Here is a 19695-nt window from a genome sequence, read left to right as displayed (position 1 = left end):
CCATATTACAGTAGAGAAAGTTTAGAAGACAAGCTCTTCACTTGGGGCAAATCTTTTCCTCTCAGTTCAACATTTGGAAATTCACCACTTGTTGAATATTGCAAATAAATTCTCTTAAATTTGAAATGTTTACACATATCAGAAAATGATCTCCGTTAGGCAGAATACCCACTCACTTTTCCCTCAAGAAGGTGGGCAGCAGGCAGATACAGAAAGTGTGTGTTCATGCCATAATACCCAGTAGTAGAATACGCTTGCTTAGAATTAGGCAAAATCTTCATTTACCTGAAGTAATTGATGCTTTAGGGTAGCCAGATGGTGAGCATACCCGTGTTTAAGGTAAGGTACCTTAATTTAGATCCAGATGGTCGGACTGAAAGAGGAAGCTTACCCAAAGTAAATGACCGTCTTACTCACTTTCAAAAGGGACACCCTTTTTCTTTGACAAACTTTGAGTCTGTGACATCCCACAGTGACAGAAGACAGAATGAAAAGAGGAGTCTTTTTCTTTCAAGGGTTATTCAGACAGAAACCATGATCTCCAAGGAGAATGGGAGGATAAAATTATGGTTCTCAGAGAGAATTGCAAAAAGCTCCTTTGCAAAAATCTTGTGGAGAGCATAGAGGATTCTATGGGTAGGCATTTGTGGTATTAGTGTGGATGGTTTGATGCCTTGTACTTCTCCTGAAATGAATTAATTTCATTAAAAAAAACCATGGCATTTAATAAAAATAAGAAAAATATGTTGAGAGCAGCCTTACTTCTCCCATTCACTCTGCACAGGAGATATCTTTACATGAACAAATCAGAATACATGGCTTTTTGCCCCTCTATAGAGGGCTCTGCACTGAAAAATCTAGGAGAACCATTTGTTTCTGTGAAAACCTTTTGTATGATTCCTTAGCGGACTTGTTTAGCTCACTGTTTTCCTGTCAAGGCACACACAGCCGTGTGGGCAATCTGAGTCCAGTGTTGGATTTTGGTTACAGTTCAAAATGCTATCAGTAAACTAAATTAGAAAATATTGGGGAAAAAGTTTCGACCATTTAATAGTCACTTATTCATGGAGGAAAATTCATGTAATTGGTGTTTGTCTTGCTATGTTCTTTGGTCACCCTGGATAGTCATGAAATATACCTTATTTATGAAAGAGTTAAATTAATTTGTCTGTGTATTTTTTCTTCAAAATAACTCTAAACAGGGCTCTTTCAAGCAAAGACAGACTTGTGACTGATTTCCCTGTGTTGGGTTTGCGTAGTATGTTTATTTTCTCAAATCAATATTTGCCGCCATGCATGCAGATGGGCTTGAGACAACAGTATAGGGCAGTAACTTAGGTTTGCTTGAGGATGATGATGACATTTGAATGATAAAAGAATGGGACTCGCTTCTGTAAGCATGACTTTTAAGAGTGATATAAAAAGTGAAGAAGAAATCGTCTACCTTTAATATGTGTTTGACCGTCTATAAGGAAGAGCGCCCACCATAACCCCAGGCTCATTCATCCTCCTATCCCACCAGCAATGATCATCACCTTGTCGTCCTTTTAATTCAAAATTACACCAGTGGCTGGATTCCTCCAGATTTTCTCAAAGATCCATGCAATCCTGCTTTTTGCCACTAGAGAGTGGCTGCTCTCTCCAACAGAATTTTGCTACAGAGGATTTGAGAGGATCTAAAGATGCAAAACACTTCTTGCCCCTCCCAGTTCTTTGGACAGTCTGAAATAATTCACACATGGGCACAGCTGGATGGTGGTCCTGATGGGGCTGTAAGGGTGAAGTAAGATTGGCAAGACCTAACTGAGCGGGGCTGAGCTGGGGTGAAGAGTCCCTGGCTCCCCACTGCCCGCTCCCTGTCCCCAGGTGTGCCTTCTCGGTCTCTGAATAAACCGCTCGCTTGTTAAGGCACTCTGGCAGTGGTTGCATAGGGACGGGGTGGTGAATTTCAATTTTCAATTTCAGTTTAATTATTTGGATATTTTCTCATGACTACACAACTCAAAAAACAAACAAACAAAAAACCCCCAAACCAAAGTGTAAAAAGAATGAAGTTTTAAAATTACCCTTGTTGGTTACTTTTTATCCCTTTTAAGAAGAGGTTCGAGCACTACTAGTTGTGTTGCTGGATGGAGAAGTGTGTGTGTGCGTGCGTGCGTGCGTGTGTGTGTGTGTGTGTGTGTGTGTGTGTGTGTTCAGGGACTCTGGAACCAGACTGCCTTGGTTTATGTCTTGACTCTTCCACTTATTTAGCCTTATGACCTTGGCCAGGTTTCTTATTGTTTTGTGTCTGGTATCCTTATCAGCAAAACGGGGATAATGATATCCTCTTTCGTGGGGTTATTGGGGAGGATATTAAATGAGTTAAGTAATAAAGTGCTTAGAACAGTGTCTGACAGTTGGTAAGTATTTGTGGGTATGAAATACAATTATATTATTACATGGCTGGATAGCTGTTCTTCAAGCTGGTACAGGGTCATTTAGGTTCAATGTTGTTGCCTTAGGCTTCCCCTTATTCGCAAGGCAGTGCGGAAATGGTCACTTTGGACATTCCTTCCACTGCTGTTTGTTTTGCCCCCTAAGCGGAGTTCAAAAGACAGGGAGAGAAAGAAGCAGGGCCCTTCCATAATGAAGAAGGGAGAGAAGAAAAAGGCTGTGGTATTTCATAGCTAGAGAAACCCTATGCTTGGTCCAGACGCTGCGATAGAGAGGGTCGAGGGAGCAGGAAGAGGGTGTGAAGCAGAATGAACTCGTAACTCTGATTATTGCCCTGCTATCTCAGCAGTGAGAAGAGGAGAAAACAGTGACTGAAGGGTCAGGAGGGTGCCTGCCCTGTTGCTGGAAGCCAGTACAGGAGATAGAAAAACCCCGAGTGCCAGGGGAAAGGCACATCAGTCATTAGCTACTGCTCTGCAGACTGTATTTGGGTTCCACCAGTAGCACTGTTTTATGATACTTACATAATACTTTTCCTCTTTCCAATATTGAACAAATGAATCTCAGGTACTAGTTTATTTATCCTTATGAGAACCTAATATTATGACTCAGGAAAGTAATTTTAGTGAGTCCATAATACTCTTCAACAGTGGTGATCGAGTACTTAGTACTCATTTTTGAGAAGAGTATTTAGTGCACAAAAATGAAAGCAATTATGAATATTATGCTCTGTTTTTATAACACGATTATTCACATACGCACCACTTCCTACATACATATTGCTGGTATTATTGCATTATGTTTTTAGTTTACTAGAATGGTTATTTAAAAAAATATGCTACACATATTTTTTGTGTTGCTTATAGCACTGAATATTCAGCAGGAGCACTTCTCTTCTGAAATGGCAGAGTTTTAATGACTCATTGCAGTACATAAAAACACAGTCTAAACAATGACCCATTTTGCCTTAAAATGTTTTGTCATTGAGTAATAGTTTGCACTTTGATCAACAGTCTTCACTTTAAATGCGACGTGGGTTACTTCCATGACCTTGTCACTGTCCAGTTACTAAAAGCAGTTGAAGAGTAACTAGATGATCCACTGGATCACCTCTTTCAATCTTGGGAGTTTTTGTTACTAATCTTAAACTATTGCAACAGTAGGCAAATTGCTGTTGCGACAGAAGCAGCTTCAAAGGTTATCATTCACTGTGCTGTATAGATGTGGCTGAAACGGAAGCCTTCCAGAAATGCCCTGCCATTTGTGAGGTTCTCTTGGTTTTTGGTGGGTTCCACAATGAAACATGAATCAATCTGAATATGAGCAGTGTTATGCAAATGTTTGTTTCCTTTGCATATATTAACTTTATGAAAAGGCAAACTGACAATAATGGAACAGAAATTGTTTGTATCACATACTGTAATTTGTTGGCAATATCAGCCAACGTTAATGCATTATTTCAGCTGAATCTTATCATAATGATTCGACACAAGTAGCTTGCCTAGTGAACTTCCGCAGAAATAAGAAGAAATCAATTCTCTATATCCTTCAGAGGCAACACAGAGCTTTAAGCTCTACTGCTTAGCACAACCAAAATGTCAAACAGGCAAGTTGTTAAGAAATCAAGTAATTTATTTTAGATAGAAGGGAATTAAAATACATGTGTATTATTCATTTTTTTAGTGATGCTAAAGTGATATTCTTGGAATAACACTTCCAGGATGTTACTTTTGGTGGTGAAATTTCTTTATAATGATAGAACGATTCTATAAAAGATAAAAATGTTTTTGTTTGAGAAAGCAGGAGAAAAATAGGCGACAAAATACTTTTCCCCAATACGTTCTGCCTCCTGCTGTTTTATTTTTACTTCTTACTGTATTTACATTTGTATTTCATATCCTTACTGTATATTAAAGTGTTCTCTATTTTTAATTATTTTTTTATATTTTTTTCCTACCTGGTGTACTGCTACTACCTCAAACTCTGCCTCAAATTTACTTAAAAACCAAACTCATTATTTTCTATTCCCAATCTCTTTCTCTAGAGGTCTTTGATGTTTTTAGTGACAGTAAGCAGGAAAGAGGTCTCAATTCCACCACTTGAAGGCAATCATCAAATACATGCAGTGAAGATTATGTTTTTGAAACCCAACAGACACTATTGCCTATTGAGGGCCCTGAGCCTGAAACTGGCTCTCTTTGTTAGAAAGCAGACGATCCAGGGGGAGAGAGGTATTAGAGATAGATGGGCAATACTGAGATCTGAGAAAACCAGAACCTGTAAGAGAGCAAATAGGACGTTAACTTTATACGTGAGTCAAAGCCTTTGATGTATGGCAAAACCAATACAATATTGTAAAGTAATTAGCCCCTAATTAAAAAAAAAGGTTCTTTCTGTGCCACCTGTAGTCCACTTGCTCACTTCTCCTTCCGTCTCTGACCCTTAAAGTAGTGCCCAGGCTTCAAGACCAGTTCTTAACTTCCTCCTCCATGAAGTCTTCTTTCAGTTCTTAAGACAGGTGTTCTCAGCGAGGTCGGTGCTGCCTCCCGGGGCACGTTTGCAGTGGCTGGGGACTTTTGGGTTGTCACGGCTGGGTAGAGGCGTTGCTACTGGCCTCTAGCGGTAGACGTCTAGGATGCTACAGAGCCCAAGATGGCTCTAAAAAGAGAATTATCCATCCTAAAATGTCACTAGTGTCAAGAATTCTAGCACTGAACCACCTATACTTACATTAAAAAAAAGAAAAGTCAGTGGTGCCAAGGCTGAGAAACCTTGCGTTAGAAGATGTAATTTCTTCATGCATTTGTCATGGCTTTTTGTGCAAACTTGTCTAGGCTTATGTTTTATTTATTTTATCAGAGTATAAACTCCTTGAGGGAAGGAACATATATATTTATCTTTATCTCCACAGCATTAAACACTCAAGAATGATGACCAAGAGAAGCAAATGTATATAGCTCTTGTAGCAAAAACTATCTAGCAATAATGTAATTTAGTATTTTAAAATCATCTCATCAAATTCAAGGACTATTTTATTTCTAATTTTTATTCAGTTATAGGTTCTCAACTTGAAAAAGACCCTAAGCGTAGTCTAGTCCAATTGCTCTTCTTTTCCAAGGGGCTTGTTTTGATTTGCTAAATACTGAATTGAAATTCAATTGCAATCGTCCTCAGGTGCCAGACTGTGAAATTGATATTTCCTCATTTAGACATTATCAAATATATGCTAGCCCTCAGTGCATGGCTATAAATATACTGTGTGTAGGAATTCATTAAGAATATTAATTGCAGAAAAGTCACTAGATGATCTTTATAGTTCCTTTCAACCCTGAGAATCAGCAATTTAAATTGCTGGCCCTTACTAACATATTTACTTACTATGTGAGGCAAAAAGAGACTTGAACATGACATGATTTTTCTGCATAAATATTTGGTTTATTAATTTCTCATTAGCCCAGAGGTATTTAGATATTCTACATTTAATGAATTCCTACCCTTTAATTACTCAATACCAAAGACACGTTTGATTTTTCACCTAATGTACATTCTAAATGCAACCTCTCTGTTGAACTCTTATGGAAATTTCCCCTAGTATTATTAGCAGTTTTTAATATATTGTATATATTTTTCTTTTCAGGTAGATTGCAAAAGCCTTAAGGGCAAAAATGATTCTATCTTGAAAAAAAAATCCTGCCACATGGAGTGAAAATCTTACACGTGGGAGACAGTGTCTAATTGCTCAATGACAAGACTTGGATTTCTCAGTACTTAGAAGTGAACATATTTCCTTGTATATTAAATTTCATAAGTATCTTTTAAATGGCCTCAGTAAAGAAATAAGAAGCCTTAGTGACCATTTTAATTAATAAAAAAGTTTGGATTCAAGAACATTTTGTAAGACAAAAAAGCATGTGAAGAGAAAATTGTAAATGAGTGCTTCTTAACAAAAAGTTACTGATATTTCATTAAGCAAAAACTATATTGCTGTCAGTAGAAAATAGGGAAAGTATTGCCAAGATGCTGGCAGATTTGGAAAGAAAAACCTTTATGACCAATAGTCAAAATAAAACCTTGCTTATAAATTGTGGGTGAACATTCATTTTGCTGTTTTTGAAATAGAATTACCTTTTTCTCAGACACAGAAAATGTGGATTCCGGACCCAGCTTTGCACTAATTATCTGTGTAACTTTAGATAAATCACTTAACCCTACTGGAACTACTTTTTCATTTTAGGAATTTATGAAAGCTGGACAATTTGTTTCTAAGATTGCTTCCAACTTTATATTTTTCTAAAGATTTATAGTTAAAACTTCTTTCCTAAATATTATCTCATTTTATCATCTCAACAGTTTCATAAGGGAGGCTTAGAAATATTTTCCTTCTACTAATGAAAAAATAAACTCAGGCAGTAAAGTGATTTACCCAAGCCTGGTATGTAGCAGCTCAGTAGTGCTTCAAGATAATTCTTGAAACCCCTCTCTCAGAGGAAATATACAATTAATCTTTAAAATATCTTATTTTCTCTGTTTGAAAACTAAGCTTTTAAAAAGTAGTCCCTCAATAATACATGTGTCATAATTTTTAAAAGTATAAGCATTTACATTTTATGGTTTGATCCAGGGATAGCCAATAAGATTCAATACACATGTCAGCCTCTATTGATTGGTATAGCTCCCTGAAGTGCTGTGTTGAGAATAATTTTGAGGCCAAGTTTGGGCTCAGCGGGAAAGTGTGCCATGTGAGATTAAGCAAGAACTCTGTGGATGACGGGGAAGGCAGGGTGGGTGGTAGAACGACTGTGGGGATAAGAGCCTTCTAAAGAGATGGCTGTAGCACTCAGTAATGTTTTACCAAGGGTTTGATATTGACTTGCCTTAGCTTCAGTTTTAACTAGTATTATTTAAAAAGTTTGGGGCTTCTCCAGTGGCTCAGTGGTAAAGAATCGGCCTTCAATGCAGGAGACCCAGATTCAATCTCATCAGAAAGATCCCCTGGAGGAGGAAATGGCAATTCACTCCAGAATTCCCCCCCTGGGAAATGCTGTGGACAGAGGAGCTTGGAGGGCTACAGTCCATGGGGTGGCAAAGAGTAGGATATAGCTGAGGGACTAAGTGTGCACACACACGCATATAAAAAGTATAATTAACTTAGAATCTTTTCACAAATAATGGCCCTCTTTTTAAGTTAAAGGAGTGTCTGTCTTCAAGTACATAGTTTGGGTATTTTGATTTGACAGAATGCAGAGGGTGTTTCTAGAGTTTAAATGAGATGCAATTTTGCAGCTTGAACTGAAAACCAGAGTGGGTTCAATATTATATATATATGCACATATTGACATGAATATTTACTATACAGATATTTATTGTATAACATATAATAACATATAACGTATATAGCAAATATATACTGTGAGTGGTAGAAACCAATGGTCTCTGGATCATTCTGCGTAAATGTATGTTCTATCACTCTAAGAAAGGTCGAAGATACTGTGAACCAGTGGCTGCCATTTATTACCTGCCTGCTGGGTGCTGTTCATCTAGTCACACCTTTACACCCTCCTTTTCCATTCTACTAAACTTTACAATGCTTTTTAAGTTGGGCATGGTTATTTCTTTTTACGCAATGAATAGCTGCACCTTACGGAAATTTAGTAATCATCCAAGATGATGTGGTTAAGAAATGTTGTGGAGTCAGAACGCAGACCAGGTTTTGTCAGGTCTCAGAGTCCATTTCCTTAACAAAACCAGGGCATGTCTTGCTGAAATATGAGGATGTAGATGTTTCTTAGTGATCATCTGTGTCTTACTTGTATCTAATGACAACTTTTGGATTTGATTTCATTGTCTTTACTGCTTGAACAGTTTCAACCAGTTTCAGAGAGGAGAGAGACAGTCGTGTCCGACTCTGGGCGACCCCATAGACGGCAGCCCACCAGGCTCCCCTGTCCCTGGGATTCTCCAGGCAAGAACACTGGAGTGGGTTGCCATTTCCTTCTCCAATGCATGAAAGTGAAAAGTGAAAGTGAAGTCGCTCAGTCGTGTCCGACCCTCAGCGACCCCATGGACTACAGCCTTCCAGGCTCCTCCGTCCATGGGATTTTCCAGGCAAGAGTACTGGAGTGGGGTGCCATTGCCTTCTCCGCATACCACAAAGGAGAACCATTATTTTCTAATACTTTCCAGTATGATGACGAGTTGTTTTTCTGTAAAGTGTCAGTTTTGCCTAATAAGCACAACTCTGGGCTTCCCTTGTGGCTCAGCTGGCAAAGAATCCACCTGCAATGTGGGAGACCTGGGTTCAATCCCTGTGTTGGGAAGATCCCCTGGAGACGGTAAAGCCTACCCACTGCAGTATTTTGGCCTGGAGAATTCCATGGACTGTATAGTCCATGGGATCGCAAAGAGCTGGACACCACTGAGCAACTTTCACTTTCACTGGATTTAGAGAATTTACTTTAGATGAGACAAAAAGTTTTCTGAAAATTTTTTGTTGTTGGGGAAATATGCATGAAGTATGCTTTTGTACCATTCATGTGCTTAAGTTTGGTTCAGGAAAAACGTGTCTTGTAATTTGCAAAAGTATTTTATTAACAGAAGTATATAAAGTGATCATAACTTAAGTCATAAATGTAATTGAGAATGTCATTTTCTTTTTTTCCAGATTCCTTGGTATTACTCAGTTTTCGCCTACACATGCCAGAAAGGCATTTCCTTGTTTTGATGAGCCAATCTACAAGGCTACTTTCAAAATCAGCATCAAGCATCAAGCAAGCTATTTATCTTTATCCAATATGCCAGTGGAAACTTCTGTGTTTGAGGAAGATGGATGGGTTACGGATCACTTTTCACAAACCCCTCTCATGTCCACGTACTATTTAGCTTGGGCAATTTGCAACTTCACATACAGAGAAACTACCACCAAGAGTGGGGTTGCAGTAAGTATTTTAAGCTTAATGTTGTTTTTGGATAATATATGCTGATATCTGGATTAACAATGACTCATTTCTCTCTTCTTCCCATCTTATATAGCTGAATTCTTTTCTTAATCCTTGGAAGGAAAATTATCTTCTTGGTTTCAGAGTCAGAGAGGAACTTCTCTTCCTTACCCAGCCTTCTTATTAATTTAATCACTTTCCCACTCCTGCCATTCCTGTTCCTTTTGATCACCTGATTATCTCTGCAACAGCTGTTGTCTGTTATGGGAAATTGCCTGTTTTTATTTATATGATGATAAAGCTTCTTTTTATTATATAATATTTCACACATAAAGAAAATGTGGAGAATAATATTATAAGCTCCATATACCTACTAGCCAGCTCTATAGAATCTAAACATTTTACCATCTTTGTTCCAGTCTCATTTAATTTTTGAAAAAGTAAAACATGTTGGGTAGAGTTGAAGCCCCCTGTGGACCCCTGCCTGATATTATTGTCTTGTCTTCTACCTGGCCCTGAATTTGAATTTTGTCATTTCTATGCATATTATCACACAATTATTAAGTATATTATTCATTATTAAGTATAAGTGAAGTCGCTCAGTGGTGTCCGACTCTTTGCGACCCCATGGACTGTAGCCCACCAGGCTCCTCCATCCATGGAATTTTCTAGGCAAGAGTACTGGAGTGGGTTGCCATTTTCTTCTCCAGGGGATCTTCCCAATCCAGGGATCGAACCAGGGTCTCCCGCATTGCAAGCAGATGCTTTGCCATCTGAGCCACCAGGGAATCAATCATTATTAAGTATAAATCTGTTTAAATAATTCCATGTTTTAAAATTTCATATAAGTGGTTTTATATTATAGATAATCATTTCTTCAACTTATTTTTATTTGATTTCATTTTTGCTTAAAATTATATTTTTGTGGCTTATCTGAATAGAGTGGTTAATGAATATGTTAAAATTTCCCTTCCTCCTATAGATGAACAATTTAATGTTTCCTGATTTTTCAGTGATTGACAACAATGCTCAGTGAACATTTTCGCACCTAAATTCTTCTGCTGATGTGCTAGAATTTCTGTAACGTACGAAGCTTCTTTTAACCCATAGCACCCATATGTATAGAAATATGTACTTAGACAAAGGTGTTATATAGGAAGTCTTGAGAATTCACTCTCTGTATTAAATTTATAACAAAAGTCAATTGTATTCTTTATGATCATTACCATTTGTGATACCATTCATTATTCCAGGTACTTTTGACATGCATTTGTCTTGCATTAATCAGACTAAAGCAGGCCATGCTCACTTAACAACTTTGTCTTCATTTTGATGGCTTATGCAATAAATATGCATTTATTTTAAGTTTCATGTCAACCCTAAAGCAAGGTATTATAATTCCATTTTTCCGAGTGAATAAATTTAGGTGGGGCCAGTGGTAAAGAACCTGCCTGCCAATATAGGAGACCAATTAGAGATGTGGGTTTTATCCCTGGGTTGGGAATATCCCTTGGAGGAGGAAATGGTAACCCATTCCAGTATTCTTGCCTGGTGAATCCCACAGACAGAGTAGCCTGGTGGTGTATGGTCCATGGGGTCGCAAAGGATCGGACATGATTGAAGAGACTTAGCACGCACAAATTTAGGTTTAAAGAGGTGAAATAACTTTATCAGAGTAAAAGGTAAGTGAGTGGTAGGGCTGCAAGACTAACTTCTTACGGTATGACCCTACATTTTGGGTTCTCAGCCCCTACGCCCCTCCTCATGCTATACTTACCATTTCACCTGTGTGTCTGTATGAGAGTCCAGGTAATGATTCTTCCCATCCAATGGCCATTGTATCTGGTGTTACTCAAACATAACAGAAAAAGTGAATAGAAATCTATATTCTTATTCTGTAGAAGTCCATAGCTCTATAACAGCCTAAATTTTGAATAATAGGTTTAGATAAACAAATTTTTCTTGCTGTTAACTTTCAGCTTAAATCACCAGAGAACCCATTTAAAAAATAAAATTTGCTTGCATACAAATTTAATGCCATTAGTAAAGAACTGTATATGGTGAGTTAATCTACATAATCATTAAAAATAATACCCCTAAGTACTGACTGTAGAATGCTAGAAAAAAGACATTTTGCTCTTTTGGACTTATACTTTTTTAATATGTTTAATTCTTCTGGTATTTCTTGATATCTCCTATGGATAGATACTTCAAGGCTACTCATGTTGGACTGTACAAGGAAAAGGCGCCACCTGCCGGGGACCAGCCCCGGCTGATCCAGGGTATTCGAAGGAGAGACAGCGTAGGCGAAGATCAGGAAACAATTGCTTAATTAAACATTAATTAAGGATATAAAGAGTGATAGAATAAGGATAGCTCAGTAGGAAAATTCAGTGGAGAAAAGAGGCTGAGTAGCTTGGTTTACGTGGGAGACCAATAAAACTTCAAGACAAGAAGTTTGCACCACTTACGTAGGCCACAGGCGTCCTTCCGTTCTCCCGAAGGAGAGGAGACACTGAGGCCTCCCCGGTCGGATCTTAGAAGCCCAGGCATAATTAGTAAGCATGGTGGGTTCCACGCTCCAGATGGAGACTCAGCCAGAGTGAGAGAGAGAGTGAGACATGGGGAGACCAGTATTTCGAGAAACTGATCCCAATTCTTTATTTTCCAGAGTCTGTTTTTATACACTGAGATGTTATACAAAAGTCACGCAGGGTCAGCAGTCCTGACTTTTATCAAAGTCAGGTGCTTCATACAAATGTATACAGAGGTCTTAGGGGTGTTACATCATCTTCTGGCCAGGGGGGCCTGCTGACAATTTATGACCCTCTCCTTGTGACAGCGGTCAGTCAATCAGGACACTTATTTCTCCAGGGCTGATTATTCTCAAAACAGACGCCACCCAAATAAAGTTACATTCCTACAGGGTGAGGGTGTAGTGGGTTTTAGTTAAGGAAAGAATTTACTTAGCCTAAGGTCTAACGTGATTAATATCAAAGGTTAATACTTATTCCTTCTATATATTCATTAATGTGTGTAAGGGCAGGGGATGTGGAGACGTAGCAACAAACATTGGCTCAACAAATGAAAAACCCTTTACCAATACAATTTCTAATCAGCCCATTATACTTATACTAATAGTTTTCTAACTTTTCTAAGGAATCTGTTTTTAGAGGGTTTAACGCATCTCGTGCCTCTCACGGTTGGGAGGCTGTGAGCAATCACATGTGGCCGGACAAGCCTGTCAGGCAGGCTGGAGAACCTTCAGAGGAGTTTGTAGGTTAAAACACTGTCACACCCAAGAATTATTAACTGGAGCTGTAAGCTAACTCTTTTTTCAGAGAGGTAGTGGGGGACAGCCCCCTGTAAAGTCAGAGGTGTAGGTGAAAGCACAAAGCAGAAAGTAGGCAGACTCTGGTTTTGGGGGTAGATCGCTCGAGAATTTCCAGGGAGACTCCTGAGGCTTGATCCCGCCTTTGCGTATGCCAAGCCTCCTTCCTCATGACCTTTGTCATGGGCGGAGTTCCTCACTGGCTCCCAGCAGTGATAGAATTCTAGTTGAGCTATTCCAGATCCTGAAAGATGATGCTGTGGAAAGTGCTGCACTCAATATGCAATATGCACTATGCACTCAATATGCAATATGCCGGCTCCCGGCAATTTCCTTTTACATCTTCAAAAGTTGATGAGAGTTGCTGTGGGTCTCAGGAGCATAGGGTACATTGGAAGTGTGTTTTTCTTAGTGTGATTTCTTTATCCTGAAAGTATTTTCAGCTCTACACAATCATGCTTGTTGCTAAGTGATCCATGTTTTAGAACCAGATACACCCCAATTATTTAGATGTGACTTTTATTAGAGTTAAGAATTCAAGTAATTAGTAAACATTAAAAAATTCCTATTTAATTATTTTTGTGGAGAAAAGATAAAGCATGCTACTAGAGAACACTGGAAGGCCAACTGAAATAAAATTTTTGTTGTATAATTTAAAAATACTAAGAGTAGTAAAAAGGAAAGCAAAATTGTTGTTGGGAACCCTTATTTATCAACTGTGGAACTAAAATGTAAAACCTGTTTCTCTTTTTTTGTCACCCCTTGGAAATCCACTCTATTTTCTTTTTATTGCCATTCCTCTTTATTACTGAGAACACATGGAATGACATTTCTGAACTCTTTAACAGCTAGGAGTGGAAGTTTAGCTTTAGACTGTTAGGTGTGGGATGGTCATATGAAATCCAGGGGATCATTTTGAATCAGAAACTGAAGCAGTTTCCTTTGAGATATGAGAGAGTAACCTGAGTAGCATCTTAATATACAGCTGAATGGAAGCAGACCGTCAAGTATACATGTTTGAAGCATCATTATTTGCTTATCAAGTTATGTGTATTTTGCAAGGCACTAATTCGTCGCTAAGTTGTGTCCAACTCTTTGCAACCCCGTGGACTATAGGCTGCCAGACTCCTTATTCATGGACTTCTCCAGGCAAGAATACTGGAGTGGGTTGGGGTTCCATTCTCCAGGGGATCTTCCTGACCCATGGATCAAACCTGGATCTCCTGCATTGCAAGCAGATTTTTATCACCTGAGCCACCAGGGAAGCCCTTGCAAAGCACTATCCTAAGTAATTAAGAAGCTTAAGAAAAGTCTAAGATCCTTCCAATAGAGTGATTGAAGGGCAACTTTCAAGTGGAATCCGTACCTGTCAAATGTTAAGTTTCAGTTCAGTTCAGATCACTCAGTTGTGTCCAACTCTTTTCCACCCCATGAATTGCAGCACGCCAGGCCTCCCTGTCCATCACCAACTCCCGGAGTTCACTCAGACTCACGTCCATAGAGTAAGCGATGCCATCCAGCCATCCCATCCTCTGTCGTCCCCTTCTCCTCCTGCCTCCAATCCCTCCCAGCATCAGAGTCTTTTCCAATGAGTCAACTCTTCGCATGAGGTGGCCAAAGTATTGGAATTTCAGCTTTAGCATCATTCCTTCAAAGAAACACTCAGGACTGATCCCCTTTAGAATGGACTGGTTGAATCTCCTTGCAGTCCAAGGGACTCTCAAGAGTCTTCTCCAACACCACAGTTCAAAAGCATCAATTCTTTGGCACTCAGCTTTCTTCACAGTCCAACTCTCACATCCATACATGACCACAGGAAAAACCATAGCCTTGACTAGATGGACCTTTGTTGGCAAAGTATTGTCTCTGCTTTTGAATATGCTATCTAGGTTGGTCATAACTTTCCTTCCAAGGAGTAAGCGTCCTTTAATTTCATGGCTGCAATCACCATCTCCAGTAATTTTGGAGCCCCCAAAAATAAAGTCTGACACTGTTTCCACTGTTTCCTCATCTATTTCCCATGAAGTGATGGGACCAGATGCCATGATCTTCATTTTCTGAATGTTGAGCTTTAAGCCAACTTTTTCACTCTCCTCTTTCATGTTTATCAAGAGGCTTTTGAGTTCCTCTTCACTTTCTGCCATAAGGGTGGTGTCATCTGCATATCTGAGGTTATTGATATTTCTCCCGGCAATCTTGATTCCAGCTTGTGCTTCTTTCAGCCCAGCGTTTCTCATGATGTACTCTGCATATAAGTTTAATAAGCAGTGTGACAATATACAACCTTGACGTACTCCTTTTCCTATTTGGAACCAGTTTCTGTTGTTACATGTCCAGTTCTAACTGTTGCTTCCTGACCTGCATATAGGTTTCTCAAGAGGCAGGTCAGGTGGTCTGGTATTCCCATCTCTTTCAGAATTTTCCACAGTTTTTTTTGTGATCCACACAGTCAAAGGCTTTGGCATAGTCAAGAAAGCAGAAATAGATGTTTTTCTGGAACTCTCTTGCTTTTTCCATGATCCAGCGGATGTTGGAAATTTGATCTCTGGTTCCTCTGCCTTTTCTGGAGAAAGGAATGGCAAGCCACTTCAGTATTCTTGCCTTGAGAACCCCATGAACAGTATGAAAAGGCAAAATGATAGGATACTGAAAGAGGAACTCCCCAGGTTGGTAGGTGCGCAATATGCTACTGGAGATCAGTGGAGAAATAACTCCAGAAAGAATGAAGGGATGGAGCCAAAGCAAAAACAATACCCGGTTGTGGATGTGACTGGTGATAGAAGCAAGGTCCGATGTTGTAAAGAGCAATATTGCATAGGAACCTGGAATATTAGGTCCATGAATCAAGGCAAATTGGAAGTGGTCAAACAGGAGATGGCAAGAGTGAACGTCGACATTCTAGGAATCAGTGAACTAAAATGGACTGGAATGGGTGAATTTAACTCAGATGACCATTATATCTACTACTGTGGGCAGGAATCCCTTAGAAGAAATGGAGTAGCCATCATGGTCAACAAAATAGTCTGAAATGCAGTACTTGGATGCAATCTCAAAAACGACAGAAGGATCTCTGTTCGTTTCCAAGGCAAACCATTCAATATCACAGTAATCAAAGTCTATGCCCCAACCAGTAATGCTGAAGAAGCTGAAGTTGAACGGTTCTATGAAGACCTACAAGACCTTTTAGAACTAACACCCAAAAAAAGATGTCTTTTTCATTATAGGGGACTGGAATGCAAAAGTAGGAGGTCAAGAAACACCTGGAGTAACAGGCAAATTTGGCCTTGGAATATGGAATGAAGCAGGGCAAAGACTAATAGAGTTTTGCCAAGAGAACGCACTGGTCATAGCAAACACCCTCTTCCAACAATGCAAGAGAAGACTCTACACATGGACATCACCAGATAGTCAACACAAAAATCAGATTGATTATATGCTTTCCAGCCAGAGATGGAGAAGCTCTATACAGTCAGCAAAAACAAGACTGGGAGCTGACTGTGGCTCAGATCATGAACTCCTTATTGCCAAATTCAGACTGAAATTGAAGAAGGTAGGGAAAACCACCAGAACATTCAGGTATGCCTAAATCAAATCCCTTATGATTATACAGTGGAAGTGAGAAATAGATTTAAGGGACTAGATCTGATAGATAGAGTGCCTGATGAACTATGGACAGAGGTTCGTGACATTGTACAGGAGACAGGGATCAAGACCATCCCCATGGAAAAGAAATGCAAAAAAGCAAAATGGCTGTCTGGGGAGGCCTTGCATATAGCTGTGAAAAGAAGAGAAGAGAAAAGCAAAGGAGAAAAGGAAAGATATAAGCATCTGAATGCAGAGTTCCAAAGAATAGCAAGAAGAGATAAGAAACCCTTCCTCAGTGATCAGTGCAAAAAAATAGAGGAAAAGAACAAAATGGGAAAGACTAGAGATCTCTTCAAGAAAATTAGAGATACCAAGAGAACATTTCATGCAAAGATGGGCTCGATAAAGGACAGAAATGGTATGGACCTAACAGAAGCAGAAGATATTAAGAAGAGGTGGCAAGAATACACAGAAGAACTGTACAAAAAAGATCTTCACGACCAAGATAATCATGATGGTGTGATCACTGACCTAGAGCCAGACATCCTGGAATGTGAAGTCAAGTGGGTCTTAGAAAGCATCACCATGAACAAAGCTAGTCGAGGTGATAGAATTCCAGTGGAGCTGTTTCAAATCCTGAAAGATGATGCTGTGAAAGTGCTGCACTCAATATGCCAGCAAATTTGGAAAACTCAGCAGTGGCCACAGGACTGGAAAAGGTCAGTTTTCATTCCAATCCCAAAGAAAGGCAATGTCAAAGAATGCTCAAACCACTGCACAATTGCACTCATCTCACACGCTAGTAAAGTAATGCTCAAAATTCTCCAAGCCAGGCTTCAGCAATACGTGAACCGTGAACTTCCAGATGTTCAAGCTGGTTTTAGAAAAGGCAGAGGAAGCAGATGTTAAGTTTACCCATCCCCAATATGGCTTAGCATTTTTCTAGTTAGTTGGCAACACTTAGAAATTTGGGAAATGGCACATAAGATTCTTTATATCTGGCTTCTCTTGAAAAATTGGAAAATCTTGTGACAGCTGGCTCAGATTCTCACTTGGCAATATTTGCTCATTCATTTATTCCTTCAGCAAACTATGACAGAGTTTAGTGCCATAAAACAAGCATTTTATTGCCTTCAGGGTTTCAGTGGGTCAGAAATTTAAAAGACCCAACAGAAACACTTTGTCTTTGCTCAGTGATGTCAAGGGGTCGGCTGGGGAGACTTGATGGCTGACTTGACAGCTTGAAGCCAGGATCATCTGGACCATCTTCACTAATTTGTCTGATGATCATTCTGTCAGTCCTCTGGGATATCAAATAGGACGTCTGGCCACAGCATTTATGTGCGGCCTTTCCGTACTGTCTGGGCTTGCTCCAAGCATAGTGGCCTCAGGCTTGTTCGATTTCTTATGTGGTTGTTCGGAGTTCTAAAGATGAGTGTCTTAAAAGAGCTATGTGAAAGCTGTATGGCCATTGGTGACTTATCCTCTGAAGTCACACAGCATATTGGGCTTCCCTGGTGGTTCAGTTGGTAAAGAATCCATCTGCAATGCCGGAGACCCAGGTTGGATCCCTGGTTGGGGAAGATCCCTTGGAGAAGGAAATGGCAACTCCCTCCAGTATTCTTGCCTAGAAAATCTCATAGACAGAGGAGCCTGGAGGGCCACAGTCCATAGGGTTGCAAAGAGTTGAACACAACCGAGCGTCTGAGTATGTATATGTGTGTATGTATGTATGTATATATATATATATATATATATATATCCCACTTCTATTGTGTTTTAATAATTACAAGTGAGTCACTAAGGCTTGCCTGAGTGACTGAGCACATAATCCATGGGTCATCACATTAGGAGTGTCTGAAGTCTCAATAGTTTCTGAAGTCACATCCTTGGCTTCATCATGCGTTCCTGACAGTGACCTGCATTTTTTTTTCCTAAGGCCATTTCTTATTTTAAGAATATTTTGCCAGAAAGTGTTTTAACTCCGAGCTCATCAAATCCTGGCTCTTTTCTGTTTCTTCTGAGTTTTGCTTGGAAACTGGGTACTTTGTTCTGAAGCTCACGTCTCCTGGTTTGTATTTTTCATATCCAGGTAGTAGAAGCTGGTGGCACTTTCAGTGTTCTGTCTGGAAGTCTTCTTAGCTTGAAAATGTATTTTAATAATTATTTCTTATTTTCCATGGTACTACATGCAACAGTGTTGCCAAACTTTCTTTCACTTGATACCAAAAGTCCTCTTTTGAAATTTCAGCTTCCAATACATTTACCTTAATATCTTTCAAGCTGCCACCACCAGCTTCCTCAGGGGCTATAAATCTTTGGCTAGAGGATCCCCTCCAGGCTCTTCCAGCTTTTGCCAGCAGTTCAGTCTCAAAGCCAATGTCACCTGTTTCAAGGGTTTTGTTATGGCAGTGCCCCACTTCCAGGTACTGAAAGAGTTTCCAGTTGGTATTGCTGAATGCTAAGTCACTCTAAAACTTAGCAATAAAACAGGATAACCAGTGTTTGTGCCTGTTGCATTCTGTGGGTTGGAGATATGGACAGCATGAAGCAGGGTATGATTCATCTCTGTTCTTTGATTTCTCAGCTGGGAAAGCTTGACTACTGGCAGTGACTTGACAACTGAGGGCCAGAGTCATCAGAGGGCAGTCTGTACTAACTTTCTTTGCTTGTTGTTGGCTGTTGTCCGGGATCTCAGTTGGGGCCCTTATCTGGATCACCTATGAATGGTCTCCCTTGAGGCCTGAGCTTCCTTGCAGCCTGGTGTTGTCAGACTTGTTACTGGTGACTCAAGCCTCCAAAGGTGAGTGTACCAAGAGATTTACACTGTCTGTTCTTTCCAATATAAATGATTACATAGATTGAGTTAGTCACCATCTTCTTTTTTTTCTCTCTTTCTTGTAGCCGGGCAGAGGCTATGTTATCTTTCCTGACCTAGTCTATGAGGTTAAACAATTCACTGTTGCTGCATTCTGTTACTTACAAACTTAGATTCTAGCAGAAGGGACATAGTCTCCATCTTTCAATGGGAACAGTGTCAAAGAATTTGAAGGCTCACTTGGAAACCACCACAGCTGTTAAAAGTGTTATAGAGATCATAAAGTCCCAAGCACAGTGCCTGACATGTGGTACTCACTCTGATGATGACAAATTGATGATATATTCTGAAGTCATAGAAAGGAGAAGGGATATGTAAGTTTGAGAGCTAGATGGAATCTAGATTGTAAAAGGGCTTATGCCTATTTTAAAATTATCATTCAGTTAACAGTAAGATCCACTGGAAATTTAAGACCTGGAAGCATGATATGTGTAGTTTTGAAAATCTCCTTGATAGAAGCATGCAAAATATGTGCACGTGAGGAGACTGGGAATAGGGGTCCATTTAGCTAAGAAAGTCTGGACTAGAGT

General features: G+C 39.5%; 1 protein-coding gene across 2 annotated transcripts in view; it reads left to right on the top strand.

Moving 5' to 3' along the window:
- Nucleotides 1–19695, top strand: part of TRHDE (thyrotropin releasing hormone degrading enzyme) — a 450253-nt gene that overhangs the window by 4055 nt on the left and 426503 nt on the right. For both annotated transcript variants that reach the window (XM_027543346.1, XM_027543348.1), the window contains exon 2: nucleotides 9098–9371. In XM_027543346.1, the coding sequence (XP_027399147.1) occupies nucleotides 9098–9371 (274 nt within the window). The remainder of the gene's footprint in view (nucleotides 1–9097; nucleotides 9372–19695) is intronic.

This window comes from Bos indicus x Bos taurus, chromosome 5, assembly GCF_003369695.1.
Source record: "Bos indicus x Bos taurus breed Angus x Brahman F1 hybrid chromosome 5, Bos_hybrid_MaternalHap_v2.0, whole genome shotgun sequence".
Classification (NCBI taxonomy): Eukaryota; Metazoa; Chordata; class Mammalia; order Artiodactyla; family Bovidae; genus Bos; species Bos indicus x Bos taurus.
Note: the sequence above shows the minus strand (reverse complement) of the source record. Positions and strands in the feature narration are given on the sequence as shown.